At 36.5% G+C, this 25,952-nt stretch overlaps 1 protein-coding gene across 4 annotated transcripts in view; it reads left to right on the forward strand.

The window, feature by feature from the left end:
• TRPC4 (transient receptor potential cation channel subfamily C member 4) overlaps nucleotides 1–25,952 on the forward strand; it is a 146,258-nt gene that overhangs the window by 105,021 nt on the left and 15,285 nt on the right. For all 4 annotated transcript variants that reach the window (XM_085215968.1, XM_085215970.1, XM_085215969.1 and 1 more), the window contains 5 exons: nucleotides 582–918; nucleotides 14,077–14,216; nucleotides 19,798–20,108; nucleotides 21,729–21,924; nucleotides 23,560–23,754. In XM_085215968.1, coding sequence (XP_085072094.1) covers nucleotides 582–918; nucleotides 14,077–14,216; nucleotides 19,798–20,108; nucleotides 21,729–21,924; nucleotides 23,560–23,754 — 1,179 coding nt within the window. The remainder of the gene's footprint in view (nucleotides 1–581; nucleotides 919–14,076; nucleotides 14,217–19,797; nucleotides 20,109–21,728; nucleotides 21,925–23,559; nucleotides 23,755–25,952) is intronic.

Below are 25,952 nucleotides of genomic sequence, written 5' to 3' on the forward strand. Positions count from 1 at the left end.
TACTGCTTGGTTCATATTGTGTAAACATTATGTAAGAGTTTTGTTCAGGATAAAAATATGTAAAGCTACTTTTTAGACAATTAGCAGAGAACATACTGGAAATAGTTCATTTTTCTTTGGAATTCAGTTCTACTGTTTATATATCTTTTGCTTTAGTAAAAAATATTGTGCTTTCTGTTTTCTTAGTGACTTCCACCTGATGGTCTGAGAATTCCCTGCAAGTGAAGTGTTGCTGTTGAAGTAACAGAAGTATTCTTTGTGAATGTGTTTGTGAATTTGACATCAGGTTTTGAGATACCTGTGTTTTACAGTCCTTTGGCTCCTTGTGTACCTTACTTATAGGGAAGTCAAGCTTTACTGTGTGAATGAAATTTTGGGAGATTTGTACTATACTTTTTGCACTAGAGGAACGGTAGACTGATCCTTCCCTGCCTTGCTGGTGTTAGTGAGCACGAAAAGGCTGTGGAATTTTCCTTCTTTTCTATTTCTATCCAAATGTTACTTACTGTATCACAGATAGCATAGAAATAATTTTGCAGTGGTAACAGGGAGCTAACCATCTCCCTTTCTTCTTTCCTCAGTTTGTTGCCCAGCCCAACTGCCAGCAGCTGCTTGCATCCCGCTGGTATGACGAGTTCCCTGGATGGAGGAGGCGACACTGGGCTGTGAAGATGTTGACATGCGTTGTCATAGGACTCCTTTTCCCAGTCTTCTCTGTGTGCTACTTGATAGCTCCCAAAAGCCCCTTAGGGCTTTTCATCAGAAAGCCATTCATCAAGTTTATCTGCCATACTGCATCCTACTTGACTTTTCTGTTCCTGTTGTTGCTTGCATCTCAACACATTGACAGGTCAGACGTGAGCATGCAGGGACCACCTCCAACCATCGTCGAGTGGATGATATTACCGTGGGTCCTGGGTAAATGTATTACTAAAGAAAATACAGTGAAAAGTGTTTTGACCCTTGTGGTTTTGCCAAGCATTCCCGAGAGGGAAGTCGTAGTTGAGAGTCATAAATCTGTCACAAATTATTGACCTACTATAACAAATGTATGGTATCTATCTACTATGTTATCTATCTGTGTACTCCAGTACTTGGTAGAATTAGTAGAGAACTCAGGAAATGTTTAAAACTCCAAAGTCTATACACCAGTAGGATTTCTGACATACTACAGTGAGGGAAAAGATTAAATAGAGGCATGAAACATTAATATTGATAATATTTTTAGTATTTATTTTCTCCAGAGCAGAAATTGTTCTGATTCTTCTAAATGTTCATTTAGTGTTTTGTTGTTGTTGTTGTTGTTTTCCAGTGCAATTTTTTTTTTTTTTTTTTTTAAAGTGGGGTTCCTTTAACTCTGATAATTACTTTTTCATGTATTAGAATGAGGCAGTGTCAATTCTGGAGCATTACTTTGTTACCTGTGAAAGTAAAGATCTCTTTCTAGTATCATAGATCCACCTGTTGCAAGTAGTGCTGACCAAACTTTTCAAGCGACTATTTACATTCAAATACCCATGCAGAGTAATTTTTCTATGCCAAACCACTGATGAGAACTTGTTGTGCAACTTCATACAAAATCTTTTCTCATGAGAAAGCATAAGAAAATTTGCTAGGATTCTTCAAAAGGAACAATTAACTCTGTGTTCTGGTAGTTCAAAGTAAAATTTCTGTTGGAGTTTATTGAAAGGCATTTTTATGTGAGCAATATCAACCTTACATGTCTGCCTGTGTGATTGCACTCTTATCAAATGCATTTTCTTAGGTATCGCACTATCTTAGTTGTGTCTCTGTTTCTCTCTGCCTACCATGGCCTTTCCTGTGTTTCTTATTTCATTCTATTCAGTCTGATTCCTAACCACATCAGGACGAATATAAACAATATTGACTGAAATGAAACTGTAGAAGAAAAGACTTGCTAGCTTTAACTCCAAGAATTTAAGTTTGATATATTCATTTTAATCATCATCATGGAGAATTTCGTGCACAATTTTCTGAAATGTTTTGGTGGGCTTTTGGTATGCTTACTTCTCCCAGAGCTTCCCGTTAAGATGATGCTTCTCTTCAGTTTTGAAACCTTTCCTAGACAGCCATCTTTTTTAAGAGCAACAAACCAACAAGGCTTTTGGCATCATTGATGACATAATTAATAATGCAGTGTGGAATTTGTTATACTCTATTTGTCAGTGGCATTTTGGAGGAGAATGAGTCAGTGCATTTTTCTCTATATGCTCGTTAGTAGAGTACTTTGCCACTACAGGAAGAGGCAGGGCTACCTCTGCCTTTCACTTAAACAAACAAGCTTGTCTGACCAGGAACATGTGCACATTTACTTGTTGGGAAGCTCTCAGAAGGAACAGCTTTATGGGATTTTCCCCATGGCAAAACAGCATATAAGTCTTCACTGCAAGGTGTGCTTTCCTTCACTAGGTAAATAATGTTACTAATGTTTTTTAAAAGCCAGTATCTTGTATTAGTATTGTGAAGGAATTAACCAGTGTTCCAGGCTGGTCAGAATGATACTTTCTTTGAACAAAGTAGACTAGCTTCAGTGCACGAGACGCACATTTAAACTTTATGCCATCAAAAAGTAAGAAACTAATAGAAAGCTCATTAGTTTCATGCATTACTTCCTCAGACATCAATGCTACAAGACTGAGGAGAAGCAAGGGGTTCTTTGGTTCCATGCCTGGAAGTAATAGTAGTTATTTTGCTGTCCAGCCTAGCAAGAAGTCAGTATCTCCTTTTCACAGTATCCTAAGGTGAAAGAGTAATAAGAATTAATGTGCAGCTAACACATAGATCCTGGTATGTCAAAGTGTACCATTAACTTAATCTTTTAAAGATATAACATATCGTAGAAAAAAAGCACAATTTGAGAAGGGTAAGGGCTATTTTTAGGTAACTGCAGTATTATAATTATATGATTAAATCCTCCCCAGAAAAAGTGCAGTGGGATAAAGAACCTCCGTTACCCTCAACTTCTAACACTGTTGTTTTCTTGGGAATGAGTTTAAATAACTCAGTACCCCAAGGCACTTGTTTGAAGAAACAATTAACCCTGAAAACTATTTCTATCTAGATGACTATCATTTCTCAAAGCAATATTAATATTCATAATAGAGCCTCGTATGGACAGATTATCCCTCTACTGCCTGTGCTGAATAGGCCCTTCACAAGTCAGTGAAGGGAGCTGCTGCATAAACAAACGTTTATGAGCATGAATAAAGATCAATATTCAGATAACATGTGGTCAGAAACTTGTGGTTAATCTAGACTGTAATTTTCAGAGAAGCTTGTGTCTTCCATAATCTGCTGTATCGAAAGCATTGTATGTTTTACACAGTGATTCCTAGTGGTTCTTAGTGGTTCCATGGGGCATCCAGTTTCATGTTGAGTGTTTGGCTGCAATTCATATATATAAAGATTGTGGCACAGAGATTTTTTAATAAATTAAATACTTTTTATTATGTTCCTATCAATAAGCTAAGGTTAGATTCTAGACCACCATTTAGTCTGCCTAAAAGAGTATGCACTCTTGATCCTATCTGAAAAGTACATAGCTATCTTTGCATTTTATGGATGCAAATGAAAAATGTTGAAGTCTGAGATGAAACTAATATGGCACAAGGATTTAGTTTTACTCTGAAATTGGGAACGTGCCCAAGTAAATCATTTTCCAAAGCAAAGGTTATCCTGGAGTAGCTACAGCATGTCAAAACTATTAACATTTTAAACAATAGAGGTCTTTGTTTGTCCTTCTTTCCATTAAAATGCCTCTGCATGTAATTTGCATTTTAATAGCTGCTTCTCTAAAAATGGAGAGGAAGAGGAGCTTTACTTTCCAGGCTTCTCTTTCAAAGGAATTTCAGCATACATATATTTCATTTGATAAGTTGTCCATAATGATCTAAGGTCTCCAGCAGTTAATTTCTATTTGCCTACTACTATGTAAAAGAAGATTGAATATGCATAATTAGCACATATTAGAAGTGTCACTAGAGTTGGAGGTTCAGAGGAAAAAACGTGTATTGGGCTACATTTCCATGGAGACTATCGGTTTTACATTTTAAAAGTCTCTTAAGGAAACTTCTGCATTAATTTTGTCTTTCACATGATTAGAAGATTACGCAAGCAGTGTAAAGTGTGTGGAGATGATCTGTGGAGCAATAAGTCAATATAACAAGGCCAACAAACATTATAGCATTAAGAAAGAGTTGTGGAAAAATCTGTGAATAAGAAGAACTGGAATTGCCTTTCCTTTAATCTAAGAAAATGTGAAATAAGCTTTTGCTAGTAAGAGTTTTATTTTCTTCTTAGCAGCTGATAATTCAGACTTTCCAAGTATGCCAGATGTTTCACACTGCAGAAACATACGCGTCTCCTATCATTGAGAATCTATCACCACTGAAAAAGCGGGACAGAAAACAACCAAACCCATGTTGTAAAAAAGTGAGGAAGAACATTTTGCACCATCAAATTTCCCATCCAGTCCCTGCATTGCCTTTGAGTGCGCTGACAGTGATGCAAAGTGGAAATAAGCCTAAGTGCCTTGAAAGTAGCTTATATACAGATATTACTAGTCCCTATAGAGTTCCCCATATCTGTTCTAAGCTCGAGCAGTAGCCACCGTAAATGTTCCCTGAGTCCTCTGGGCATTTGACTCACAAGAGAATGCTGTATAATTCAGAGGAGAAAGCCAAACAACAGTTTCTTTATTTCTGGTGCTTAGAAGATGGGGCTAAAAAGCTCCTTGGCAGTTGTATGGAATGAGTGTAGCAAAAAAGGACAATTTTTAAGGCAAATTTGTTTTCATGATGCTTTTACTCTTTTGTGGGCATTGCAACTATTTTTTTTTCAAAATAGTGCCTGGAGGAGTAATACATTATTACTGGATCTCTGGAACAATACTTTCCCCATCCTTTTCTTTCTGCCAGTAGCTTGTGTGAATTATTAGATTGTAGGAATCTGTGGAGCATGTGGTTGTGTTTGTGTCAACAAACTGTTATGAAGAATATATGGGAATGTACACTATTGTTAGTACTGAACACAATGCACATCCAAACTGATTGCATAGCAAGACACTTCAGATGATGGAGTCATAAAGGTGGCAACACACATCATCTTCTAAATTTGTTAGAAAAAAATGTGTAAGAAATGTAATTATACAAATTGATAAGTTCTAGGGAACAGGTATAAAGGGTAATACAGCCAACAAAGTGAAACAGTTCATAACCAATAGTGACAAATATGGTACAGTGGAGGACAATACCTGACAAAGCTGGAATGCAACTTCAGACACAAGGGATAATGCACATAATGACCACACAAGGCTATTTATTACAAACTACTGCTCAACACAGGCTAACTACAAAGATAAATTGAATGCTCAATTCGAATACACTTATATTGGCTATGGAAAACTTCCTTCCCAATAAGCAAAATCTATAAATGAGAACTCTGATTTTATATGATAGTATCAAATAATCATGTAAAGACAAGTATTCAAGTATAAAAAGATATTAAATGTGATCTGATTTTGCTGATTGCTGATGAAAATGGGTTTTGGCAGTATCCGCAGATTCTCTTCGACCTCAGTCCCATTTTCAGTGAAATAACATTGTGCTTACTCCTCTAAAAATCAAATATTTCACTTTTGGATTTCATAATCACATAGCTTAAGGATCACAGAATCACAGGATCATAGAACACTTTTGCTTGGAAGAAACCTTTAAGCTCATTTAACTTCAACCCCTCTGCCAATGGCAGGGATACATTCCCCTCTACCGGAATCATCACTGGGTATGGATAAAATTCTTTACTTGATCAGGATAAAACAGAGTGTGCATAAGGCCCAGCTTTTATGAATTTGGTTCCTTCTAGATCTCCCACTAAAGATGCTATATACTAAGGGTTTTTTATTGATTTTTTTCTGTTATTCTTGTTGCTGGGTTTTATTTTATTTTATTGTTTGGTTGGTTTTCTTTTTTATCTCCTTCTTCTTCAGTTTCCCCTTTATCAAGAAGGTGACCGTTTTCCCACTCAGCATTATTCTTGACCAAGTACTCTCCTTAGTTAGGAGAGTCCTCAAGAGTTCTCCAAATTCTTACATGCTCATTAATAGTGGAGAGGCGTATGAATTGTTTCAGACATCCCTAAATATCCACTTCTGGACTTGCCTAGAGATTCACATGATGCCAAACTTCTCTATTCAGGGATGTGATTGCTTTTGAGAAGTGCTACGAAGGATTTTTTGTGCTTCATAGACAAATTATACATTAATTTATTCTTCTTGCACATCTTGTATTACTTTGTGGATCTTAAACATACTTGAAAGCTTTATTTCTTTTTACTAACTCCATGATAGGAGTATTCGTCATACTATTCTAGCAACATCAAGAAAATGCAACTAGTACTGGGAATAATAAAGAATATATAGATATTTGTGGATACAGCATGTTAATAAGTATCAAATTGCAGGACTCTAGTTCTAGGATACATACTGTTTTATAAATTAATGCTATCTTTGTTAATAAAAAGTAAGCCTTGCTTTTTACCTTCTCCACAATATTTTTGTGAAACTAAGAAAGAATTAAATCAACTTCAATAAATGCTTGCCAGAAAGTTTCAATGAAGTCATGGAGATTAATGTGCAGCATTATGCATGGTCCACTCCTTGTGTAAACTTGGAGAGCTTAACAGGTGTGCAAGCAGTAAATGCGAATATATTTTTTCCTTAAACAGATTTATAGACCCTCATGCAAAAGTACTTGAAAAAATGGACCTATGCATTTGGATGGATATTTTTCTCTCTACAGCATCATTTTAGAGCAGAATTCAAACATAGAAACGTGCAGAATTTTTGTTTTGTATCTCCATACTGAAGTATCTGTCCATAATCCCTTACTCTAAACTCAGGCATTTAGCAAGTTAGGTCATGAAACGGTTAAATCAAAGTCAACATTAAAAGAAAGCAGCTCAGATGCCTACAAAGTGGAAACTGACATAAGTATTGAAGTCTTTGAAAATCTAATACTTTTTGGATGTACCTATGATAAATGTCCTACAGGAAACCTATACCTTTTTTAACAGTACATGAAGAGGCAGCTTTAATAACCCCAGGACATCTAACACGACACTAGGCACTTCTGCTTAAGCACATGATCTATCCCAAAAACACAGTCTTCCATGCTTCTTGAGATTGTGACAACTACATCATCTCTGTGTGATATGGAAGGCTTAGGTACACAGAATATGAACAGTTTGCATGAGAACTTTATTAGCCCCTTTGGCCAACTCGTATTGAACATAACAGTTAATCCAGGGTTGCAGTTTATTTCTGTGTGATCCACTGGATATTTTTTCTTGGTTTATAGTTCTGTTCTTTACCAAAACCGTGTTTTACAGAAGCATAACAGGAGAAGAAAAAGGGTTGATAAAGTTTAGACGTAGTAAGTTAAATCTCCTTTAAAATGCCATTATGACAACATACCACAATTCATTTGCATTTCACAACATTTTGCTAAAGAAATTCAGAAGATTTTCTGAAAAAAAAAGTAATTGCTAATTACATATGTTTCCTTTCAGCATTCATGAGAGTACTGAAAAAGTCAGACCTCTTGCCATTTAAGATTCTAGGTAAAGTGATCAGCTCTCCCACTCATATAGACAAATTTCTGAATAAATACTCAAGCAGCTAATCTGATATTTGATGAAACTACTCCATAAATACTTAAGGAAGTGTTCAATTCTGATTGTCCAGAACATTTTCCCTATCATAGAACTATTTTTCACCATAGTAACAATCATTAGCTATGCATTTTTGCCAGTGATGGAAAGGATCCTGCATGCCATGCTCAAGAAAATCTGCACCAGTGTAGGTGACATTTGCTACAACAGCATTGTTTCTAGAAAAATATTGCCAACACCTCACTGTGCTCACATCCACTGTATGGTCTCTGTAAACATTTAGCAAGCCTCAATGAATGTCATTGGGTGCAATTTTTTCAGCCTGGAAGACCTTTGTTTCATATGCACTTCCATGTCAGATGCCATTGTGTCAGACAGATCCTGTGCTGCATCTGTCACAAGGCAACAAAATGTAAACAAATATTGGCAGGAAGGTTCAGCTTCTACTGCTGTACCACCAACATCTGCCTCTGACGTCATGGGACAATATTAAAAAATAGGAGGCACTACTTTTGGAGCATCTCTCATATTTGTATGTGTAATATATGTGTGTGTATATATATAATGTCATAGTTAATGTTGTGCTTAGACTAGTTTCATTTGCAGGTGATCAGTATTGGAAATTATACTTTTCCTTGAACACATGAGTAAATATACTGTTGATAAATGATGAGCACTGAATGGATTCAGCTTTGATAGAGTGGAACTTGAATGCTCCATATTCTTTATATTTTTCTTTACCTTTTGTCTGTACTCCAGAGATATTAAAGAAGCTCATTTTCACTGCTTCCACATTGTGGGGAAGTTGAATTGTGCAGCTAAGAAAGTGAGGACGAAGAGTAAACTGATTTTAGATATGAAGTATTCTCAGTGTTGAGATGTGTGTTCAGACAATTTAAACTGGCAGTAGTCCCAGATTCAGGTTACTTGAGTATACTGTCCTGAAAAGAGAGCTGGGAGAACAGTACCTCTGGCTATGCCATTCCCAGCTTGTGGCCTGACCTTATGCAGATCACAGATGCTCCACAAACGTCCATTTCCCTATGCATAGGAGAAAGCATGGGATCATACAATAGTTTGGATTGGAAGGGGCATTAAAGATCATCTAGTTCCAATCTCCCTGCTATAGGCAGGGACATTCTCACTTAATCAGGTTCCTCAAAACCCCATCCAACCTGGCCTTGAACGCCTCCAGGGAAGGGACATCCCCAATTTCTCTGTGCCAGTGCCTCATCATTCTCATAGTAAAGAATTTCTTCCTTATATCTAATTGAAATACATGCTATTTCAGTTTAAAGCCATTAGACCTTGTCTTATGGTTACAAGCCCTTGTGTCAAAAAAAGAAAAAAGAAAAAAAATAAAAGAAAACCACCCTGGTTGCTTTTGAATTAATGCATGTTTCACTGCAATAGCTGTATTTCGTTAACAAAATATGCCCTAGAATTACACCAGAAGAGCTCACTGTTCCTCTTGCCACCATCATAAACCTTCAGTAGAAATCAGTTTGTCAGATCATGTGTAAAACAGAAGAGAGATTTCAAGCCTTATTAAAGCTCACTGAATTCCCTGGAATGACCTCCCCTTGTTTCTGAGAGCATTAGATCTTTAGCATCTTGTCTCACTTCTTGTACCTGTAAAAACTCTACAGTAATTTGCAGAGAAAAGTTGAGTTTGACAATTAACTACTTTCACAGCCCAGTGAAAACATACTGAAAGGCTGTTGTACTTGGCATGCAGAGACTGACTCTGAAGAGCCTTCTTCTTCCCATCACTAAATAGTAAGGAACAAAAATAGCACAGAGCTCTAAACATTTCACAGGAAAGGTAAGGGCAAAACTAGCTAGGAATCCACAAATCTTTTTAAAGACAAAGTTCAGAATATTGTCATAACTTTCTTTCACAATCAAGCGAATTATCAATCAAACTGTGCTACAGCCAAGTTGCGTTGATCAGCTTACTTGCGTAATACTTCACAGTGCTTCACAAAATGTCTCCATGCTGCTTATAATTCCCAGGTCCTCATGCGGCCTGCAGGATTCCTGCCCTGTATTTAAGTTTATTTCATTCATTAAAATGATAAGATACTAACTCACATTAATTTGTATAGTGCCAACCTGTTTCAAAATATCCATGCTATTATTTCTCTTTCTTTACTTGGCTTTTAAGCTATAAACAACAATAAATGTTTCAATGTCTTCAGCATCTTGTTTTAAATCCTTGATTAATAAGGTGGAATAGCTGCATAATGTTGATAATTTACGTGGAAATAAATGATAAAAACAGGATGATGAGGACTGGACTCCTCAGATAATAAAGTAGTCAGGTTGTGTACAGATACTCTTAAGTATTCCAACTAGAAAGGGAGAGCATGCAAGGTCACAGAGAAAATACTTCCTTGATTTCTGCGTGTTTCTTTCATTAAGAAAAAATACATCAATTTTCCTATCTGCTATCTGATTCTCCCAGTGAATATAAGAAAACAAAATTGGCATGTGTCAGACTCTGTTAAGAGAAGACCTGGCTTCTCCCTGCTGACTTCTCCCTCTTGCAAAAAGTTCCTTTTTATGATCTACAACAACATTTCACAATCTCTGGATGTATGACTACAAATTAACTCCAAACCACGCAGCTTGGAATCTTGGAGGCTCCTTGCCCAGTGTAGAACCATCATGTAGGCTTACTAGGCCTTGAAGAAGTCTTTGGTTTTGCAGAAAGACTCTACACTTTTCTAGGATAACCCTCCATGTGCATTTGGGAGGACTTACAGAACATTCCAGTTCTTCCAGCATTCACTATTTCAATACCCATCAGAATACCTATCCATAGAGACCTGGTATCTCCAAAGAACCAGTTTCCATGGTGTCATTCACACGGAGATACAGATCTTGGCAATTTATCTTAGGACTTTGTATTCTCCCAAGATTCTCATTCAAAGAGAATATTAGGTATCTGACATGCCTGGGAAATGCTATTGTTCACATATGGATATGGTCACGTGCTTGTCACGAGCATAGAATCCATTTGTTGGAATATTCATCTCAAACCTGAACACCTGACACCAAAAGCAGTGTTAAAAGCAGAAAAGTACCAATACGTGGTACAGAATCTCATGCCTCCAAATCCCACTTCAGTATCATGGGCCCTAAAAGCTTTTAAAGTTTTGACCCAGACTCTGAGTCTCAAGGCATGGAAACTGCTCAAAAGCAGTGATATTTTTTAAAAAATACTGAATATAAATGAGTTCCACTTCACTGAAGAGCTCCTAATCAGATCTTTCCCTGATTTCTACATTAGCAGTAGACTGTGAGACTAGGTTTCATCTGACTAAAGGTAGATATCTGTAGTCCAGAATCTGTATTTGTGCCAGATACCCTCTCTCTCCATTGAATTTAAAGGGAATCCAAGGTGGCTACCTCAAACAGATGGAGCTGTTTGCATTGTAGACAATTAAAATTGGGTCAGAAAAATCTCATCCCCAGCCACAGTGAATCTGCTTTGTGTCAGCTGCTGAACAGAAAAGAATAATTTTATCACTTAATTATCACTTAATGGAGACGATCTGCTCCATTATGGTCAGTTAGAGTCAGCTTCTCTGGAGTCCCATAAAATCTCAGTAACTGCGTTTATTTAAGGAGTTCGCACTTACATATTTGGATGTCAAGAATGACTAATATATCAAATCTCCAGCATAGCCAAAAATAATGTAGGATTTCCAAAATCATTTGCTTAAGAAGAGCAGTCCCTGCATCAGAATAAAACTGATATGTAATATTGGACCAATAAAATAAAATCAGCAATATTGCGATATCAAATTATATTCACAATTTTTCACTGACAAACAATTTTAACACTATTCTGTTCCACTAGAAATCTTTAATAGGTCAGTATTTCTCTTAACATCAACTTTATAAATATATTTCATTTTCAGAGAAGAAGGAACTGGTTGGAATAATAGTGTGGCTTTTCATTCACAAAACAAAAGATCTATGCCAAAGCATTAGATGGTATTTATTTTTCAGTTTGTACATAATTCTATATTTCCGTCAGTGCTACCAAAGTATGTGATGCTGAACAGCAGTCTTACAGAGAATAGCCCTTTTGCATTTATGTCAGTTCATGTGTCTTTGGCAGTTGTAAATCATGGAGTACTTCAGCAGAAGACTTCAATGAATTTAGAGCCTTTAGGTATTTATTTTATTGATCAGCCCAAACTGCTCCTCCTCTAAGCATATTTTAAAGGAAATATTTAACTGCAATGAATTAGAAAAGATTTTGTTTAGTTATGTCATTGTATTCTATTTCTATAAAGCTTTTATTATTATTATTCATTTCATTTCATTTCATTTTTTTAAATTTGGAAGCTTTTTATCAATGCAGCTGTCTGCTTTCTGAGTGACAGGAGTCATCCCAGTGTCAAGATCGCTCAATAAAAATTGGCAAGGATCTGTTCACTAACAACGAGGCTTAGGGTTCATAGCTCTATTCCAAGTCTTTGTCTCCAGGTCTCTTCTGAGCCCCACCACAGGCTCCTGTGGCACACTGAATTTTATGTGCTGTTCCACGGTTTGAGCAGGACCAATTCAAAGCAGTGTTTGAAATGTGACGAGTATATTACAGCCCACAAAACCACTGCTTTTATGACCTGATGATGCTCAAGATGTTGTGCCTAAAGCATAGAAAAAGACCAAGCAAAATATTTGCAAGTACACTGACTACATGTTGAATGCCGGAGGGCAGTCTGGAGGGAAGAGAGAGCCAGATCTTCCATAGTCTTGTTTGTACTCTGTGACAGGAGTGTGCAGCCCTTTGTGCAGCCCTTTGAAAAGCAAATGGTTAAGGCTTTGCACAGGCTGAAACTGACAGGCATTTATGAGCCTGCCTAGTAAACCTGTGAAGGTATATTCCCATTGTGATGGTGCTCGGGCAAAAAGTAGGAGCAGCGGACACATAATGGATGTTCCTACAACTATGCAGGCAGGTGAAATAGTGATGATGATGTGTTTGAAAAAGAACAGTATGAAAATAAAAGTTGCTGGATCTATTAGATGATTCAGATTCTTTTGAGGCTCCTGATTTCTGATGATAACTTGCAGAAACAAAATGGGAATGTGTGTCTGAGATCTGATGGGACAAGGTAGAGAGGAAAGGAATTTTTCCTTTGAAAAGCAATCAGGAGACAAATTTTTGTTCCTGATTTTTGTTTTGTAGTGTTTTAATTTTTGACTTAATCCAAAACACTACACAATCAAATTGTACTCATCCCATCTATCCCCCCCCATTTGACCTCATTTACCCTTACAGTCAACACTGAGACAAAACTTCAAGGTTCAAAGTCAGCTAAGCTATGACTTAAGGTGATGTGGATCCTGCATGAAATCTGTTCAATACTTCCTAAAAGAACATATGATTAGCAGCTGAAGGAAAGCCATGATGAATTAACTGTATCTCAACATCCATATGTTGTAGGCTGGCCTTAATTGCTGTAAATGTTGTCTCTTCAGTGAGCACGAAAGTAGGAAATTCTTTTAAGCAAATAATAACAGAAAAAAATGTAAAAACTCTACTGGCATTACAAAAAGATCTGTTGGTAATATGCAGTGTGCCTCTAAATATCCCAATGCTGTTTATGTGTTTTATCATTCCATATAATGCAGAGCAAAGCAGGTCTTCTTTTGCAAACATATGTAATAAATCACATTTTGTATGTAGACAATATGAATCCATTCAGTAAATACAGTATTTGGAGTAGGCCCTTCAGAGAGATTTTACAGTTTGCAGCACTTGGGAGTCTCCACACAGTTGTTTCTGAAGCTGTTGAATTGAGGTGGTGTCAGACAACTTGCAAGATTTCCCACTGTTTTGCAAACCTGAACAAAGTTTCTATTCCTTTAGACCCCAAGGGAAGGAATCAACAAAATATTTTTGATGTAAGAAACTGTTCTTTCCCATAGGAAAGGCAGACTTTACTTCAGCTTTGGCAGCAAACAATAGAAATTCTATCCCTTACAGTGTTTGTTTCAATTTAAATAAATTAATGAGTTGGCTTGGCTCCTGCAATCTCCAGTTGAACCCTATTGCAGTAGATAATGAGGACAAAGTTGGCAGTAGTGACTGGTTTTGAGACCTTCTTTATACTTATTAGGATATGATGGAAAAGGGGATTGAAGAAGTTATTTTTATTATTAGTTATTCCTGAAAAGTTAATTCCAGAAACATTAATTGAAAAATAAAATTTCACCTGATTAGATATATAATTTAGAGCACTCATCCACCTCCCCTATGTAACTAACGTAAGGAAACTCAATCTATTGTGAGATAAGTGTCTAGAATAGTTGCAGACGTTTTTATTTAGTGTTCATGCTTAACGAATTATGTTCTATTTACAGGCTTTATCTGGGGTGAAATTAAACAGATGTGGGATGGTGGACTACAGGACTACATTCATGATTGGTGGAACCTCATGGATTTTGTAATGAACTCCTTGTACTTAGCAACAATCTCTTTGAAAATTGTTGCATTTTCAAAGGTAACTTTATTTTTATTATTTATTTCAGCAAAATATTTAAGGTAATAAATCAGGCTTCTTTTCTTCTGTACTTGATGGTTTTCAGGCTGAACAATGTAAAAGATGCTTAATTTGCTCATGAATCTTCTGCAGCTATGAGAATAAGTCAGATCAGAATAAGAGCAAACAAAAGACTGCAGCTAATTTTTTTTCTTCTCCTTGTCTCAGGAAAACTTTTTTTTTTTTTTCCTTTTTTTCTTTTTCTTTTTTTTTTTTAAATCCTTAATAGTTATTTTACTATAATATTTTTCAAAAAGGCAAATCACATCTAATACTTAATATTGTTTGTACAATCTTAAGTTTTATTTTATTTAGTCTTTGCCTATTTTTCAGTAAGAAGTAACTATCCCTAAGAAAATTTTAACTACCATGCAAAACTAACAGAAAGTATTACTTAAAATTAGGGAGAAAAAATGCTGAAGAACAAGATTTTATTTTATTTTTTTAATCTAAAAAATCACAAGTGCAACTTGATTAGAAATTAAAACTAAATGGCATAATCCAATATCACGTATTGGATATATTCATTTTCTCACCTATTTCATGGACTTTTTACTAGCACTGCTTGAAATTTCTTCCAGTAAAGCAGTCTTTGCAAAATCATGTAACATGTCACATTTCCTATGTAAATCCATAATACAACAGCAATTAGTTCTAAAGATGAAATATTTGCATTACAAATGGCCTCAAATGCAAGAAAACCACAGCTGAAAAGAAACGAAAGCATTTCTTAGCATCTGTCTCAAAGATCTTGTCACATCCAAGATAACAAGTCCGTTTTTACTGGCTGCTCTAATCAGCATTGTACTTTTGCTGTTTCGAGTTCCCTGTCACCATCTACCCCATATATACAGAAGCAGTCTCTGAACTGCCAAGATCCTTTTGGCTGGAAGAAAATAGGAAACAGCCGTCAAGTATCTGGTTACTGTCCCTAAACTGCAGCTGTTCCTATGGCAGTCCCGCCATTTGTATAGAGCAACATAGGAAACTCTTATTTATGTCATCTGATGATTATCCACAAGGGTACAAATGTGAGCTGATCAGAGGCAGGGATAAGCAAAGCCGTGATGAACTGGCACAACGGCCTCCTCCTATCACAGAAGGTTTCTGACTGCGAACTCTTGGAAATCTTCTCAATAAAAGAAATTTTGACTAGTTGCCTGAAAGAGAAAAAGGCTCAAATGTGTGGGAAGAGATATCATTTAAAGTTGGTGGATGCACAAGGTTTTCTCATCATAAAGTGACTGGAACATAAACAGTCATTCCACCATTCCAGGTAGCAAAGCAAGTAATTCACTGAAAATGCATGTTTCCAAAGCATTGGAGATGGCCAATTACTCACTTTAGAGTAATATTAATTACAAGATATTATAATTATTTAATCCCAGATAGTTTGTGCTTGTGGTAATCAGATTCCAAGATGAAGGTATGTTAATGTGCATCCATCGCTCTCCAAATTAGAGCTTGCATGCCAATCATAATCATCACAGTTCATAAAGCACTATCTTTGGCTCTGCAGCAAATTTTTTTTTACTGCATATGGAATGTTGCACCCAAATTACTATCCTGTACTTCTAAAGAGCCTCAGTTTTGGTAGACAGTCAAAACAATGTATGTACAATGATGTGAGGAACCAAGTAATGCAAGTGTAACTTACTTCCTTCAGACACCTGCAACAGGGTTCCCCAGCTCTGAGTGGTGGTTGAGAGGATTCCAAATGTAAGCAGAACGTTTTGATACAAAACTTTTGCTTTCATTTCCTAAATCTTTCAATATAGGTTTTTCTAAAATACAGCTTTTCTGTATTTCTCTTTTATCAAATCACTATGCTAATATTTTTGATGCATCTTATCTTCTTTGAATCACTGCAGCATCTCAAGCTGCATAAGAAGCCATTTTAACCAACTCCTTTGAATCAAAGGGTGAGAGTATCATAGAATCACAGAATCATAAAATGGTTCGGGTTGGAAGAGACCTTTAAGATCACCTATTCCAACCCGCCTGCTATGGGCAGGGACACCTCTCAGTAGCCAGGTTGCCTGGCCTTGAATGTTTCTATGTAGGGGGCATTCAGAACTTCACTGTGCAACCTGTTCCAGTGCCTCACCACACTCACAGTAAAGAATTTCTTACTAATATCTAGTCTAAATCTATCCCCTCCTCTGGACCCTCTCCAACAGCTCTGTGTCCGTATGCTGGGGGACCCAGAATTGGACATAGTACTCCAGGTGGGATCTCATGAGAGCAGAATAGAGAGGCAGGATCACCTCCCTTGACCTGCTGGTCACATTTCTCTTCATGCAACCCAGGATACGGTTGGCCTTCTGAACTGTAAGAGCACATTGCCAGCTCATGTTGAATCTCTCATCAATCAACACTCCCACATCCTTCTCCTGAGGGCTGTTCTCAAGCCATTCTCTGCCCAACTTGTATTTGTGCTTGGGATTTCCCCAACCCAGGTGCAGGACCTTGCACTTGTCCTTGTTGAACTTCATGAGGTTAGCATGGGCCCACTTCTTAAGCCTGCCTAGGTTCCTCTGGATGACATCCCTTCCCTCAACTGCAGCACTCAGCTTGGTTTCATCTGCAAACTTGCTGAGGGTGCACTCGATCCCACTGTCTATGTCACCTACAAAGATATTAAATAACACTGGTCCCAGCACCAGTCACTGAGGAATGCCACTCATAGCAAGTCTCCACTTTGACACTGAGCTACTGATTGCAATTCTCTGAGTATGACCATCCAACAATTCCTTATCCATCAAATCCATTTTTCTCCAATTTGCAACCAGGACATCATGAGAAATAATGTCAAACACTTTACACAAGTCCAGGAAGATGACATCAGTTGTTATTCCTATATCTACTGACACTGTAACTCCTTGATGAAAGGCCTCCAAGTTTGTCAGGCATGACTTGCCCTTGGTGAAGCCAAGATGGTTACCACCAATCACCTCATCTTTATCTTCCATGTGCCTCATTAGGGCCTTCAGGAGAATCTTCCCATGATATTGCCAGGCACAGAGGTGAGACTGACTGGCCTGCAGTTTCCTGGATAGTCTTTTGTTCCCTGCTTGAAAATGGAAGTTATGTTTCCCCTTTTTCAATAAGTGGGAATTTCACCAGAACTTTTAATTATGATGAATAGTGGCTTGACAAATTCATCTGCCAGTTCTATCAGAAGCTGTGGATGGATCTTGCTGGATCCCATGGACTTGTGCACCTTCAGGTTCTTTAGACTGTCACAAACCTGATCTTCACTTACAGCACGTGGATCTTCCTTCTCCCTTTGCTTTCTGCAGCATGGGCGGTGTGGCTAGAGCCCTTGCCGGTGAAGACTGAGGCAAAGAAGTCATTGAGAACCTCAGCCTTCTCTGTATCCCTTGTGACCAGGTCTCCATTTTCCTTCCAGAGAGGGCCCGCATGTCCCCTGTCCTTCCTTTTATCACTGATATACCTGTAGAATTTCTTCTTGCTCCTCTTAATGTCCCTGGCTAGATGTAATTCTTTCTGGGTTTTATCTTTCTTTACCTGGTCCCTGGCTGCTCAGATTGCTTTTCTGTATTCCTCCCAGGTAATTCATTCCTACTTCCACTTTCTGTAGACCTTCTTTTTGTGCATAAGTAAGTTCACTAGCTCCTAGTTGATCTATGGAGGCCTTCTGGCATTCTTGCCTGCCTTCCTTTTTCTCAGATCTCTTGTGTGATAGATGTTCTTAGAGTAAAATTTACTGTTTATTGCCTATTTGAGGCTCTCTGAGTGATGTACTGATTAAGTGGATGGTTATTATTTACAACAGCTGATATAATAGTGTAATATTCACAAAAGATTGTTGAAAATTCACCAAAGAGTGCTCAGGATGAGCAAACTGTTAAGACAGATCAAAGTTATCTGCTTCATTTTCAGTATTCAGGAAAAAAAATGATGGGTACATCTCATATTTTTCAAAAGGCTATGCTCTTTGCCTCTAATTGTATATCAGTGTGTAAGGTCTTTAAACTGTTACATCCACTAAAAATGCTCTCTCCCTGATAAATAACGGCATGATAAATAGTGATAAAAGATAAAGTCGTTTCATTTTACAGGAGTACAGGATGACTAATTTTAAGCAACACATCTGATATGATTGAGGCTTATAAATATAAACAGAAGAGGTTATGCTCTAAAAAAAACAGTTGCTTTTGTGTTTTTGGAAGAGTATTTATTTTGTAATGGTATATCAAATGATGTACAATGCCAAGTCATGTGTTAAACCTGTTTGATTTATCTTCAATATTTTCTAAACCGGAGCACTGAACCAAGTGCTGTCCATTCCCAGCTCTGCTAGAGAATGCATGCAAATTCATGTTATTGATTATATGAGTCAGTCTCCGACATAAAAATCTAGTAGGAAAACATATTCCTGTTCAAGGCAAGAGCTCTGAAAAGTAATTGAAAATGTGTTTTTATCTCTACATTTATTATCTTAATGATCACCATGTCAGATACACTCTGCTTAGTAGCAAATGAAAAACTTATGCCACCAATTCTGCAGAAGCGGACATTTTTTTAACTCCTTGCATTGTAAAACAAGGGATTGTTTTTGGGCACTGGTATGGCCTCTGCTGCCCTACCAGCTGAAAAAAGCAATTCCAGCATGGTAATAGGATCCTGCCCCAACAAACACTGTGACGGAAAACGCTTAGATCAAGAGCAGCCCTGTTCTGTGGATGCTGAACATGGAGTGGAAATGTGATGTATGGCTATACTGTTATATCTGGCCACAGCTGACAGGACCTTTCCTTACCACTGAAGACATGCTGAACATCTCTGAAGGATGTGTCTGGGTGGCCCAGAGTAGATATATACGGCCTGTATCATAGTCTGTCTTTACATCTGCTTCGCATTATACTATCGCATAGTTTTAGAGGGCTTCGTAGCTTAGATTCTGTCCTCTGATACATCTTGTAAAGCAGATTAATGAGACCCAATAAATAATGAGTTTGCCACAGTAGTTAAGCACTAGCTGAAAGTAACATCTTTCATCTTCAGTAAATGTTTTGGTAGAGCTGGAACAGTGAAGAATCGCATTTCCAAGGATCAGACTCTTTGATAATGAGATACACAAACAGTTTGCCATGGTTCATTAATAAACCACTTTTCCATCATTTGTAAATGTTAGTGATTAAGCAACATATTTATTCCTTGGTTAAATATTTTATTCCAACTTTTTCAAAGTTTTTGTGAATTTCATTCATTATTGTTATTATTACTTCAACAGAATTGTTAGAAATTATTTTGCTTCTGTAAAAGTCATAATCAAATGCAAAGTGCAGTAAAAAACAAGAAAGTTTAGAGTGACCCAAAGATGGAAATGTAGAATGAGTACTCCATTTTTGTTTTTGCTAAGATAAAAAAACACTCAAACAGATAACACCTTCCAAAATACATTCATTTTTATTGTACTCTCAGCAAATTAATGGGATGGCTCATACAGAAACAGACACTGTTTGTTCATATATACAGAGGAGTAATTTTTCTTTTCCCTTCTGCTTGTTTTCAGTATAGCGGGTTGCTTCCACGGCAGAGCTGGGACATGTGGCATCCAACACTGGTGGCTGAGGCACTGTTTGCAATTGCAAACATCTTTAGCTCCTTACGCTTGATCTCATTATTCACTGCAAATTCTCACCTGGGACCTCTGCAGATATCTCTAGGAAGAATGCTGCTGGACATTTTGAAATTTCTTTTCATATACTGCCTTGTGCTGCTAGCATTTGCAAATGGATTGAACCAGCTGTACTTCTACTACGAGACACAAGAAACCAAGTGCAAAGGGATACGATGTGCGGAGCAGAATAATGCATTTTCAACGTAAGTGACTGATCTATTTGTACCTTCACCCCAACATTTTACTCACTTAGATGTTGCTTACAGAAAAGAGGCTGTCTTTTTGTTCTCTTTTGGTATCTTTTTGGTCAGTGGAATCCTGACAGACACTCCTAAAGTTAATAAAAAATAAATAAAATGAATAAAAATAAATAAAATGAATATAAATAAATAAATAAATAAATAAAAATAATAATAATAATTAAAAAAAATAAATCCAGTTAACATTATATGAGTGTATAATAATGTTCATCCTATGCTGCAGCGAAGTCTATATAACCCAAGATATATTAAAAGATAAAATAAAGAAGAAGGGGAAGATAATGTGAGATTAGAAAGTACATATTTAGAATTCAGGGATCACCAGGTCAGAGTTTTCTTATCTAGGCAGCTGTTGCTCTGTAATTTTTCTATATCTACTTGTGGGCATTAAATAAGTCTGGAGTTGCAAAACATAAAGATTCCTTGTAATTGTGATAAACTCAGGAAGGAAAAAAAAATCATTCCATTCCAGACTTCCACAGATACAGAGTCCATTCTACACGTTCAAATTTGTATTCTAATTTATATTTTAACATTTTTTTACTTTGTCTTTCACTTAAAAATCAATTTTACTTTTCTCTGTTCTTTAATTCATTCATAGCACCTAAACCTATCAAACGAATACTCTCTATCTCATTTCCCATCTAGATTGAACCCCTACAATAAAAAATTCCCTGTTATCTTCTATGAATCATATTTAGGCTGCTTTTAAAAAATATTTAGTATCAGTGGCATCCTTCTCAAATATACATATTTTAAATAACACCTTTTATTTCATCTTAATCGATTAACTGCTCAGGCACAGCATATTTGTAATCTTGCATATTAGTAACATCTTATACAGGTCTAAACTCCAACTTTTGAGTGGACACAGGTATGTTGTCTGAATAGAAAAACACAGGGGAGGTTTTCAGAGCTGATTATGGGAGGAAACAGTGTTATTCGATATTGTCATTTAGCTTCCTATCTGCTGCCCTAAACTAATCCAGTATCATCTCAATTAGTTGCAAAAGTACATGTAATTTGAGAGCGGCATGTTTGTCTTTTTAATGTCTGTATTCTTTAAAAAAAAACAAATATATGCTAAAGATATAAATGCCCTTGTAACTATACTTCACTTTTTGTCTTAGTGGTTCTCAACAAGTAAAAATGGCATAAATTGATATCATCAAACAAATACAAGCATACCATGATTACGTTAACATGTTGCTAAAACACAGTCAGTGAGTTACTTTTGGATCTTTGTTCTATTCTCTAAATTCAAGGCACAGAGACAAAATTCTTCAAAGACAGATGTCCAAAATAATATCTCTAAAATATATCCTTTGGAGGTTTGAACAGGCTTACTTATTTATTGCTGTTTTGGATATCTATCGGTTCAGATCTGAAACATTTAGGTAATCTTTCTCCAGAACGGTATTCTATATATATTGCCTTTATTGTAATAAGCACCATCTACCTTAATCAAGTGAAGGACTTTGTGTGTCTTGGGAAAAACTGAATAATCTGAAAAGTATATGCGTTAGTATTAATCAGCTTCTCCTCTTGGGCTTTGTCTTTCAGATTATTTGAAACACTGCAGTCATTATTCTGGTCTATATTTGGACTCATCAATCTATATGTGACCAATGTGCAACCAAAGCATGAATTTACTGAATTTGTTGGGGCCACCATGTTTGGTACCTATAATGTAATCTCTCTGGTTGTTCTACTCAATATGCTAATAGCCATGATGAATAATTCTTACCAGCTGATTGCTGTAAGTTGTTTATTTATAACATATACTGTCTTTCTGTTCCTGCAACCCACTTTTTTTTCTGTCAGTAAATCTATTTAAGTATAGAATATAGATTTGTTCTAATTATTTTGTGCTTTTGAGGAAGGGCACAGAAATTTGACCACAACTGGAGTGGAACAGGGGTGAATTTTCCCAAAACTCAGAATGGGAAAGAGGTGACCCTACTGCAGAAGCCAACTAGTGGGTGGAGAAGGGTGCCTTGGAGCTGCCAGCACAGGCTTCAGCACTGCCCAAACTACACTGTGCAGGGCTTGTCTCAAGAAAGAGACTCTCACAGATCGTGCAGTCCCTACTTCATATTTCACATGTTGATTAACCTTTATAACATTGTTATTGTTGGATTCTTGTACAACACAAATATACAGTGAATAGAAATTAATTGCTTGAATTTCACATACAATTTTGGACTCATTAACAAGTGAAACAAAAGGTCAGGACTCCTCATTAAGCAGTGTATTTTTTCTCGTTTCATGAAAACTGTGTTTATTCTTATCAGAACTGTTGGCTTATTTTTAATTCTCAGCTGATTATTAATGAGACTAATGAAATTCAAGGCTGATTCATTGTATGATAATTCAAACATAGTAATGCAGAAAGCAAACAAATAGAAGAACGCCTCAGATTCTTAAGTCTTTTAAACGTTTCTTTTTTTTTTTTTTCCCCCTGAAGTTTTCCTCAAAAGAAAAGACTATATGTGCTTAACAGCTGTTGTAGTAGTTATAGAGTTAGTATATTGTTATACACAACGCCATGGCATACTAACATTCACAAAAGCACATACTGCAGGCAGAATACTTTTCTCCAGGAATGTCTTAATAACTGTTTTGATTGTAAGTATAAATGGCTAAATATTAAAGTTTGGGTTTTATCAGTGGTTGAAGTTCTTGGTCTCTGTGTCTGTTGTCCAATTCAAATATTATTACTTTACATTTCTTGTTCTGCTGCTAAGATTTTGCAACTTTTTCAAACCCTGGGTTTTGATTATTTTTTTCATTACGCAATATTATATAATATCCAAAAGAAATAAAATTTCAAACTAAAAATCAAAACACCAACAACCAATTCCAAATATTTAGTTTTGAAGTAGGAGAAAAAGAAGGATATACAACTCAACAGATTGAAGCAGCCTCATCATTTGTGGATAATCTATTTGTGAATTTCTGGGACTGGCAGCTGAGAGAGTGTGTGAGGCTTGCAGACTTGTTGAAGCTGCTACACAGCAGAGTAATTAGAATGATCTATGTGGAATAACGATGAGCTGCTATTATAACAAAACATCTCTATCAGAAATGTAGCATTTTTTCTGCTTGTAATTATCCTTTCTTGTTTGAGTGATTGTTAATTATTTAAAAGCCTGCAGCTAAGCAAGAAAGGTTGAAAGCAGATATATACTGCATGTATCAAATATCTCTTTACTGGAGTAAATCAGCTTAGGTTTTCTTTTTTTCGTTTTAAAGACCTTCTTTCAGAAGAAGGGACAAGAAAATTCATTAGAGTTCCGGGATTGTTCTAACTTTAGGTTCAGCTTTTCTGAGGTTTGTTTTACCTTCTTTGTTAGAGCAACATGTGTGCTTCTGTTGTGTTTCTTCTGCACAGGATCATGCAGACATTGAGTGGAAGTTTGCTCGGACAAAACTCTGGATGAGTTACTTTGAAGAGGGAGGGACTCTACCCACTCCTTTCAATGTCATTCCAAGCCCGAAGTCCCTCTGGTATCTGATTAGGTGGTTATGGAGACACCTGTGCAAGAAAAAAATTAGAAGAAAACCTGAAAGTTTTGGAACAATAGGGGTAAGTCTTATGTCCTACTCTGCTTTTAGTCTTCCTCTTTTCTATACAGTAAAGTATTTCTCAGCCTTGTCAGAAAATAAAGGCCTCTAAAATATACTGTGGATAGGAATTACATAATAATTCTCACAGAGAATTATGGTGCTATTTTTTTTAAGATTCAAGTCAATGTATTTGATTAAAGAGAAAGCATCATTGGATTTCTGCACAGCAGTATGAACCATGATGATGCTTCATCTAAAGATAGTTCAAGAAAGATTAAAAGCAATACAAACATCAAGGAACATTTGTCTATCAGTCTCAGAGTTCTAGATGATGCTCCAAGTATCACGATGCAAGTACCATTGACATATCATAAACTACAGAACTGTGTATAAACTACCATGGCATATTCTTTGTATCTCTTTGTCTCTCTACGTGAATTGAAATGAGTTTACCATAAAAGCATTCTTACCAACAGCAGTTTCCATTAAAGAAAACATTTTGAAATATAGCCACTTACTGGGGAATTGCTTACTTGAATTTACAAGTTATTTCAAAATCATATTACTATCCTGTTCTATTAGCGCTCATTAGAAGTAGAAATGTCTACGGGGAAAAAAAAAGAAAGAAAAAGAGGAGAAAGACGCACGAAGGTTTCAGCTAGGATAGAGTTAATTTCCTTCATGATGATTTGTTGTGTCTTGGCTTTAGGAGAAAAATAATGTATATAATACACCTCTGCTTTAGTTGTTGAAGAGCAGTACTTACAGAGCCAAAGACATTTTAGGCTTCTGGTGCTGCCGTGACAGTGCAGGGCTGCAGTGCTGCCCAGGCTTGGGGCGCGCATGAGGCTGGTGGAGAACAAAGCCAGGAGAGCTGATCTAAATTGGCCATAGGGAGATTCCATATCATATGATTGGTGATGATGCACAGTAAAACTGGGGGAGCTGGCTGAGGGGCTGCTATTTGAGGGCTGGTTGGGCATTGGTCAGTGGGTAGCAAGAAATTCCATTGTGCACCATTTGTTTGTAAATGCATCTCTATACATATAGAGATAATTATAATCACTATTATTTTTCCCCTTCTTTTCTTGCCTGGTTCCATGAGTTCTACTCTTTTTTTTTTTTTTTTTTTTCTGATTCTCGTCTCACTGGGAGCAGGGAATGAGTGAATGGCTGTCTGCATGATGCTGAGTTGACTGCTGGGTTAAACTGCAGCAGTTCTGCATTTGGATTCAGTAGATATCTGTGTAATATCTAAATCACAGTCTTTCCCTGTTAGCTGCAATGTATAATGTAAATTTGAATTCTGTAAATTCAAATGTATTGTAAATTGTAAATGAATTGTAAATTCTCTCCTAACTTTATCCATTTGAGACCTTTCAGTCAGCAAAGAAATCTCTCTAGGAATATTTTCTACATGTTGAATAAAAAAATCAAGTCAGTGCATGATTAACTAGTCCTCAGTAGGCAATGCTAGCATAAATAAATAAACAAATTAATTTATTGTGAGTCAAATGTGGATGATGGCTTTTTCATTATAAGTTTTTGGTGTGTATAAGTGTTTTCACTATAGGGAGCTCAAGTAGCAAAGTGAGAGTATATGAGTGTCATGTAAGAGGAAGAAGACAGGACTGTAGTCCTCATGCTATTAACCCTAGTTGCAATACACCAAAGAAGCTAAGAGTGTGGTTTAATTATTTGCTGGACCATTACTCTACAAGCTTCTTTTTTTTCTTTCTGTGGTTTTGTTACTAGTTTCTTGACAAAGTGAGTACTAAGCCCATTTTTTTTTCCTGTCTATTCTCCTGTCATATCCTGGCATTCAGTTTTATCACTAGGTACACCTCATGGAACAAGTTCATAGAGATGCACAGATGCATGATAAGGAGGCAGTACAACACATAAAACTAAATCACATTTCCTAAACTGATGAATAGATTCTCTTTGTACTCTTTGTGAAAAGCTTCTAATCAAGCTTATTGCAATATCTTGCTGGCATTCTGAAAAGGAAGTGTGCTTCGCTTCACTGTCATGCTTGTAGGTATGTAAGAGCCAGAAAAAGAAGATTGTAAGCATGAGTATGATACTGAAACAAACTAACAGTAGGCTGTAAGAAAGAAGTACTAAAAAAAAATCCTTCATATTATTATTAGAAAAGCAGCATAGAAAAATAAGTAGTGATTCAGGTAGAAATAAAAGTAAAAATAAAAGACAATT

Source organism: Meleagris gallopavo, chromosome 1, assembly GCF_905368555.1.
Source record: "Meleagris gallopavo chromosome 1, MGAL_WU_HG_1.1, whole genome shotgun sequence".
NCBI lineage: Eukaryota > Metazoa > Chordata > Aves > Galliformes > Phasianidae > Meleagris > Meleagris gallopavo.